The following is a 9,288-nucleotide window of genomic DNA, read 5'->3' on the forward strand; positions in this document are numbered from 1 at the left end:
AATTATTTCGGAAACAAAGCATTTTAGAGAAAAATGTTTCAGACAAAAGTTTTATGGTTTCGAGGGGGCCATAAGATGGTATCATTGGTTTGACCTTGAAGAGTTATTTGAAGGTCACATAAAGGTCACCTTCAATTTCTTAAATGGAACCTACTATTTGTCATTGCATATTCTTGTAGCTTATCTCGAGAGCTTTCCAAAACACTATAATTAAGTACTTTTTTGTTAAGTACTTTTTGAGTTATGAGGCTTGAAATAATTTCTTAATTTTACATAAACCGTAAAATATCTTGTAAAATATTCATTTTTCGATTATCTTACCTTAATACTTATACGTACAAAATAATGAGAGGAATCAATTGGTGTAAAGAAAATACATAGTTGTTTTTAAGAAAAAATATGGAATTGTTAATTGCAAATTACATATTTTTTCTTCAAAACAACTATGTGTTTTTTTTACACCAGTTGATTCCTCTCATTATTTTGTACGTATAAGTATTAAGGTATGATAATCGAAAAATGAATATTTTACAAGATATTTTACGGTTTATGTAAAATTAAGAAATTATTTCAAGCCTCATAACTCAAAAAGTACTTAACAAAAAAGTACTTAATTATAGTGTTTTGGAAAGCTCTCGAGATAAGCTACAAGAATATGCAATGACAAATAGTAGGTTCCATTTAAGAAATTGAAGGTGACCTTTATGTGACCTTCAAATAACTCTTCAAGGTCAAACCAATGATACCATCTTATGGCCCCCTCGAAACCATAAAACTTTTGTCTGAAACATTTTTCTCTAAAATGCTTTGTTTCCGAAATAATTGCGTGCGTTAATTAAAATGGCTCACCCTGTATATACAGGGTGATTCAAAATAACCCCTGTGTCCCTGAAATGACATATTCTTGAATCAATTCTAAGACGATTTTTCCTTCGGCAAAATTTCGTCCGAAGCTTAGTTTTTGAATTATTAAAGGAAGTAGTTAACGTATGACGGGTCGAATACAAGAGGCAGACAAGGGTGGCGCGATTCACCGTCAGACGCGGGTGCTTACGCGGGGCGCCTGCTGCGATCAGCTGGTCGCTATACACATACAGACACACATGCGAACACATACATTCTCTCTCTGTCTGTCTGTCTGTCTGTCTGTCTGTCTCTCACTCTCTCTCTCTCATTCGCTCACTCACCTGTAATTTTTTTTTTTTTTTTTTTTACGAGAGAGGGGAAAATGCATTTTATACATACCCACCGGTCGATCCAGTGAGTTATGTGGGACTCGAGTACCAAGTCGAATTACCAACTCGATACTTCCTACCCACTAAAAACCCCTCTCTTTTCACGAATTTCCTTTGACACACTGTCCCTCTGACTTCCCGAGATCTGTTCTCACATAACGTCAAAAAATAGTTATTATTAATGTTCGATGACTTTTGATGTATTGCTGTAATTGCTTGAAGGAGAAATGAATTTTCCGATAGATCGTACGTTCTCAAATTTTACGTAGATATCACGTTGCGAAAGACAAGAAATCCACACTAAATTATTAACTGAAAGTTTTTCTTCTTTCATGAACTGTATTCTTTTATAAACTTTAACGTAATCACATTTATTTACTCACTCGATGAGATGAGAAATTTACTAATGACTCTATCACTGATCACTATTAATCACTGTCGAATAATAACTGTTGGCGATTAAAAATCACTCGAATGAAAGAAACACGCGCGAACACGTTACTACACGACGCGACGACGCGACAATGCGACGATAATTATTCGGCGACTGCAAGCAGTTTTTTGTCATGGTAGGTTGCGGTAGGTTAAGGTACTACTGGCGCTATCGAACGCGATCATGTGTTCGATTGAAGAATGCGGTAAACATAATAAACATTTAACATATTAATATTATTATTATCATGAATGTGTGTGATATCCATACATCGTATGATATCTATTTAAAAATTAATTAGATTAAATAAGTGTTTTTAAAATATTTATTACTTTTACTATTATCTTAAATAAATATTTAATATTAATATTTTATATGATAATAGTAAAAGTAATAAATATTTTAAAAACACTTATTTAATCTAATTAATTTTTAAATAGATATCATACGATGTATGGATATCACACACATTCATGATAATAATAATATTAATATGTTAAATGTTTATTATGTTTACCGCATTCTTCAATCGAACACATGATCGCGTTCGATAGCGCCAGTAGTACCTTAACCTACCGCAACCTACCATGACAAAAAACTGCTTGCAGTCGCCGAGTAATTATCGTCGCATTGTCGCGTCGTCGTGTCGTGTAGTAACGTGTCCGTGCGTGTTTCTTTCATCGAGTGATTTTTAATCGCCAACAGTTATTATTCGACAGTGATTAATAGTGATTAGTGATAGAGTCATTAGTAAATTTCTCGTCTCATCGAGTGAGTAAATAAATGTGATTACGTTAAAGTTTATAAAAGAATACAGTTCATGAAAGAAGAAAAACTTTCAGTTAATAATTTAGTGTGGATTTCTTGTCTTTCGCAACGTGATATCTACGTAAAATTTGAGAACGTACGATCTATCGGAAAATTCATTTCTCCTTCAAGCAATTACAGCAATACATCAAAAGTCATCGAACATTAATAATAACTATTTTTTGACGTTATGTGAAAACAGATCTCGGGAAGTCAGAGGGACAGTGTGTTAAAGGAAATTTGTGAAAAGAGAGGGGTTTTTAGTGGGTAGGGAGTACCGAGTTGGTAATTCGACTTGGTACTCGAGTCCCACATAACTCACTGGATCGACCGGTGGGTATGTATAAAATGCATTTTCCCCTCTCTCGTAAAAAAAAAAAAAAAAAATTTACAGGTGAGTGAGCGAATGAGAGAGAGAGAGAGAGAGAGAGAGAGAGAGAGAGAGAGAGAGAGAGAGAGAGAGAGAGACAGACAGACAGACAGACAGAGAGACAATGTATGTGTTCGCATGTGTGTCTGTATGTGTATAGCGATCAGCTGATCGCAGCAGGCGCCCCGCGTAAGCTCCCGCGTCTGACGGTGAATCGCGCCACCCTTGCCTGCCTCTTGTATTCGACCCGTCATACGTTAACTACTTCCTTTAATAATTCAAAAACTAAGCTTCGGACGAAATTTTGCCGAAGGAAAAATCGTCTTAGAATTGATTCAAGAATATGTCATTTCAGGGACACAGGGGTTATTTTGAATCACCCTGTATACAGGGTGTCGCAGACCACCCGTATCAGCCGAATATCTCAAAAACTGAGCGCGACAGACAAAAATATTTCAGACAAAAGTTGTATGGTTTCGAGGGGGACGTAAGATGGTGCCATTAATTTGACCTTGAAAAGTCACCTGAAGGTCACGTGAAGGTCACCTCCAACTTTTTAAATGGAACACCCTATATGCTTTTGCATATTCTTGTAGCTTATCTCGAGAGCTTTCCAAAACACTATAATTAAGTTAGTTTTCATTAAGTACTTTTCGAGTCATGAGGCTTGAAATCATTTCTTAATTTTACATAAACCGTAAAATATCTTGTAAAATATTCATTTTTCGATTATCTTACCTTAATACTTTTATGCACAAAATAATGAGAGGAATCAATTGGTGTAAAGAAAACACATACTTGTTTCGAAGAAAAAATATATAATTTGCAATTAACAATATGTATATATACAGGGTGTCCAAAAAAGATCAGGACCCTTAAAAATATAAGTTTTATATAAAAATGTTTCAGAAAAATTGTAAAGTTTAAAATGATCTATTTACTGATCTTATCAATTTGATCTTGGATGGCATCGCCAAAGTCAGGGCAAGGTCACCTTAAATTTTTTAAACAGAAGCTCCCATTTTTTATTAGATATTCTTCTAGCTTATCTCGAGAACTTTCCAAAACACTATAACAAAGTATTATTAAGTATTATTAAGTACTTTTCAAGTTATAAAACTTGAAATAATTTTTTAATTTTAAAATAAACTATAAAATATCTCGTAAAATATTTATTTTTCGATGATCTTACCTCAAAACTTTTATGCACAAAATAATGAGATGAATCAATTGGCGTAAAGAAAACACATAGTTAAAAAAATATAATCTGCAATTAATAGTTATATATTTTTTCTTAAAACAATTGTGTTTTTATAATTGAAAAAATCTCGAAGTAAGCTATAAAAATATGGGATAAAAAATAGGTATTTAAAAAATTTCAAGGTGACTTTGATATGTTCTTAACGATATCATCCAGGTCTAATAATTGAGAAAGATAGAAAGAGAGAGAGAAAAAGAAACTGAGAAATAGAAAAGAGAAAGGTTGAGAGAGAGAATGAAAAGATAATGGAATAAAAAAAAAAAGGTCGGGAAAGAGAGAAAGAGAGAGAATGAAATAAAGAGAGAGATTAAGAGATGAAAGAGAGAGAGAGAAAGAGACAAAATACAAAAGAGAGAATGATGAAGGAGATACAAATAAAGGAACGCATGCGAAAGAGGAAGAGAAAATGAGACAAAAAAGAAAGAGTAAGAGATAAGAGAGAAAAAGATGAAATAATGAGAAAGATAGAGAAGTAAGAGCGAAAAAGAAAGAGGAGGAATAATAGAAAAAAATAATAAAAGAGAGCGAGAGATTAAGAGAAAGGTTGAGAAAAAAAGAGAAAAAAGATAAAATAATAAGAGAGAGGAAGATTTAGAGAGAAAAAGTGAGAAAATGAAATAATAAGAAAGGAGGAGGAGGAAGAAGAGAGATCGAAAAAGAGAATTGAAAGAAAGAGAGAAAATGAAAAGATAATAAAGAAAGTAAAGAAAAAAGAAGGAAAAGCCAAAGAGAGAGAAGGGGAGAGAGAAAGAGAAATTGTTGAAAAGAGAGAGATTGAGAGAAAATATAAAATGAGGGAGTAAAAATGGTGTTTCTACACTTGTATCGATTTATCATCTATTATTGATTTTTTCAAATCAAGTGAATTCAAATTTATTTAATGTTTAATGCTGTTTTTATTCGTTCTGTTTTTTCGTCATTTATTTTTTTTGTGTATGTGTGTGTGTGTGTGTGTGTGCGCGCGTGCGTACGTGTGTGTGTGTTACATTATGAAGATTAGTTAATATTAACAATTTATATGAAAAACATTTAGTTCATTTTTATTGATTAATTATCATTTTTAAATAGAATTATAATGTTATTTAGAAAATAATAAGTTATTTAATAAAATAATGTATTATAATTTCAAAGAAACGAAATGTTTTCTGTATAATTTGTTAATATTAATAAGTAATTAGGTAGTCATTAAAATATACAGGGTGTCAGGAAATTTTTCGCAGTCCCGAAGTGTGAAGGTAGATTGGTTCAAATTAAGAAGGAAGGTCCTATACTATTTTGCGATATTCACAATAATTAACGAAAAATTAATTAAAGACGATCGGCCAATGCGCGTGGCTAGAAGTGCGTGGCGGTGAAGGCGGTCTCAATATAACGGTGATTAGGGAGGGGAGGAGCGATAAGTGTGTAGGCGCGCGGAGAAGGCTCTTCCCCTCCCCAATCACCGCTTCGCCGCGCGCCGCCATTATGTTACAGTGAGACCGCCTTCACCGCCACGCACTTCTAGCCACGCGCATTGGCCGATCTTCTTTAATTAATTTTTCATTAATTATTACGAATATCGCAAAATAGTATAGGACCTTTCTTCTTAATTTGAACCAATCTACCTTCACACTTCGGGACTGCGAAAAATTTCCTGACATCCTGTATATTTTAATGACTACCTAATTACCTTTCTCCAAATAGGACCTTCCTTCTTAATTTGAGTCAATCTACCTTCACACTTCGGGAATGCGAAAAGTTTTCATACACCCTATATATATGAACAAGGTGTGAACATGTATGCGAATCTGAAAGTTGAAGAACGAAAGAAATATTCTAGTATATGATTATCATATTATAGATTGACTGTACCAATTTTATTCAAACTGTTGGCACTCGAAAGCTTGTACCTACATTGTATCAGAAAAGTGCTGTTAGATTTTTCATTACAGTTTCAGTTCCTGAGGTATTTTAATCGAAAGTTTATTTAACATAAAATTCCGGATAAGCTATGATATATATATATATATATATATATATATATATATATATATATATATATATATTGAAAACAATAACTCTCAATGATCAAATCCTGTTCTTTTACATATTTGACATCGCGATGCTATCGTGTCACTTGATAAATTATATTATTAAAGTAATTATAATTAAAGATATAATTATAATTAAAAATATAATTATATATATTTTTATTTCATAAAAAAAATAATTATATATATTTTTATATCATAAAATTGTGCAAATATTTCAATGCTCTCTCATCATTACAAATTCCCCCCGTGTATATATTATATACATATATCTTTTATCACACACACACACATTTGAATGTTAAACATCTTATTTCTAAAATAAGCAAATGAATAAGCTTTTAAAGTTATATGTATATTTACATTATTTAATATGTTAATAAAAACATACATATTATTATATCATAAGTTTTTTTTAATATTTTTTATAACTATACTTTAATATAATTGATTTTTTTCAATTATATGTATTTTATGTATTTAAAAACATTATTTTAGGAAGCTATTTATACAGAGAGTTTTCTATAGAGAATTTTTTATACAAATGAACAACGTCTATATAAAAGAATAATAATCTGTTATTTATGTATACATACCTCAAACATAAAAGAATTGCTCAGTATTTTTGAACCACACAATAATGTTGTCTTGACATTTTTCGAGAACATTATTTTATACAATCACCTAAAATATAAATTTCTTTCTCAAAAAAAAAAAAATATATATATATATATATGGGTGTGTGCGCGCGCGCGCGCGCGCGTGTGTGTGTGTGTAAAATGAGATAATAAATTGTTAAAATATATGTTAAAAAATATAAATGTGTTTAGTTTGACCCACTCCGCTTAAATTTTAATAAAAATATGCTTTATCGATGTTTTTGTATAAAAACATCGAAAGGTTTGAAAAATAAAATCGTCGCCCGATAATATAAAAAGAATTATTATATATTAAAAATGTCACTTATGAAAATTAGAAAATTTGTTATATTAATGAAATACCGGCGATATAAGCACATGCTGCAATGAAAAGGTTTATGAAATTTGAATAAAAATAAACATTTCCAAGCATTTACTATTTATTGTTTATTGAATTTGTATTAAGTTTATCACCTAATTTTAATGCCATGGATTTCTATGATTATATAATTTCATATAGGTTTAAAACTTTTATGGAAAAAATGGCATTCAAATGCTACAATGTTTATAATTGTACAATTCTACATGGATACACCTTTCCATATAAAGCGAAGTCTACTCATATCGACCAGTGCTTTCAGTATGTGATGAGATCTAACATTTATATTATATATCATCTTAATATTTATATAATTCCACATGGACTGCATCTTTTTGTATACTTTAGAAATTTATTCTTGTATATATTTGAATTTAATATTATATTGAAAGTTGCAAATCCATGTGGAATTGTATATAGATTTTATTTTATCACACATTGAAAGCACTGATCAATATAAATCTTGCTTCATGTGGAAAGCTACAAACTCATATAATTGGAATTATATAAATATAAGCCTCATCATATATTTAAAGCGAGGTTGAATGAATCTTGGTTTATATTGACAGTCCCAAATCTATATAAGATTCTAGATGATCTAGAATTTAGATGTGATTATAGACTTCATTGCATTTTGTTGTATGTCACTTTGCATGGAATGTTATAAACTTGTGAAATTATACAATTATGGATTTCGTTGCATTAAAATCACCATGATATGAACTTCACTAAATAATAAATAAACAAACTGTAAATAATAAACACATGAAAGTATTTATTTTTATTCAAATTTCATATACTTTTTCATTACAGCATATGTTCATATCGCCAGTATTTCATTGTTAAGGTAAATTTCCTTACTCTTACAAGGAGCACTTTTTATCGCTTAATGACTGTTTTTATATTGTCAAGTAACGATTCTTATTTTTCAAATTTTTTTTATGCAAAAATGTATTGATTCATTATATTTTTATTAAAATTTAAATAAAGCAGATCAAATTAAGTATAAATATTTATCAAAACTATGACTCTATTTGAGAAAATAACAAGTCCTTCTTTTCTTCAATCTTCTAAGGAATCTAACAACTTATTTGTCATATAAAAAATTTTAGCTAATGTAACATCAAAGATAAATTTTACCTTCAATAATTTCATTTAAAAAAATTATAAATTTTGCATATAATTTTTATGACAGCATACTTTTATATTTTTATGTTTGATATGATAAATTATTTATCCAAAATTTTTAAATCATTGAATTTTTTTCACAATATTAAGCAATTTTACAAACCTTGTTATTCACACAAGATGTTTTTCATGTAAAAAGATGTATTTTGAAGAAGTGCACTTCCCTCAAAATTTGAGATAAATAAATTTATTTTCTTAGATTTTCATCTTAATTAAAATAAAATACCATAATATGTTGTTTTGTATATAAAATCTCTTAAGCCCCTTGCACAATGTTAGGCAACAGGAAATGGCTGCGTTCAGCAGGAAAAGCTGCTTTGCAACTGTTGTAAAATTCGTGAATCTGATTGGTGTATGCTCTTAGATCCAGTCAAAATTAAGAGCATACACCAATGAGGCTCACGAATTTTACAACAGTTGCAAAGCAGCTTTTTCTGTTGAACGCAGCCAATGGCCGCATTCAGCGGACTCAACAGTTGGGCAACATTACTAGATTTTCCGATGTAATTCGACGCTGGTCGGACCTGAAAGTAGAAACCAATCATGTTCGACTGCTACTTAGCGGTTGAGTCCGCTGAATGCGGCCAATAAGAACAGAAATAGTATTTATTCTCTGCTCCTATTGGCGAATATTTTCTGTTCCGCGTATTTATTGGTGAATAGTTTCTATTCCTTATTGGCTGCGTTCAGCAGGAAAAGCTGTTTTGCAACTGTTGTAAAATTCGTGAATCTGATTGGTCTATGCTCTTAGATTCAGTCAAAATTAAGAGCATACGCCAATCAGACTCAGGCTGCCGTCACATGCGGCGTAACTTGCGTAAGCGTAACTTGCGTATTCTAGTAACTTTTAATTGAAGTTAAGTCATTTTGAAAGTCGGCTTTCACATGGGGCGTATTGTGCGGAATGCGTAACAAATACAACCAATTGTAGATTAGATTTTCCATTG

The 9,288-nt window shown here is 30.9% G+C and overlaps 1 protein-coding gene across 3 annotated transcripts in view; it reads right to left on the reverse strand.

The window, feature by feature from the left end:
- The window catches only part of LOC145966614 (uncharacterized), a 34,917-nt gene extending 26,160 nt beyond the window's left edge, over positions 1-8,757 (reverse strand). The window contains exons 1-2 of one of the 3 annotated variants that reach the window (XM_083090827.1): positions 8,445-8,757; positions 6,733-6,820 (exon numbers count right to left, since the gene is read on the reverse strand). In XM_083090827.1, the coding sequence (XP_082946953.1) occupies positions 6,733-6,804 (72 nt within the window). In that variant the 5' untranslated portion in view covers positions 6,805-6,820; positions 8,445-8,757. Of the gene's footprint in view, positions 1-6,732; positions 6,821-8,444 lie in introns of those variants that run through there. The other 2 variants (XM_083090829.1, XM_083090828.1) reach the window with 2 other exon arrangements.
- Positions 8,758-9,288: the final 531 nt, after the last annotated feature.

Source organism: Camponotus vicinus, unplaced genomic scaffold (assembly GCF_025532165.1).
Source record: "Camponotus vicinus isolate PSW18456_S1 unplaced genomic scaffold, iyCamVici1.0 SCAF_2, whole genome shotgun sequence".
Classification (NCBI taxonomy): Eukaryota; Metazoa; Arthropoda; class Insecta; order Hymenoptera; family Formicidae; genus Camponotus; species Camponotus vicinus.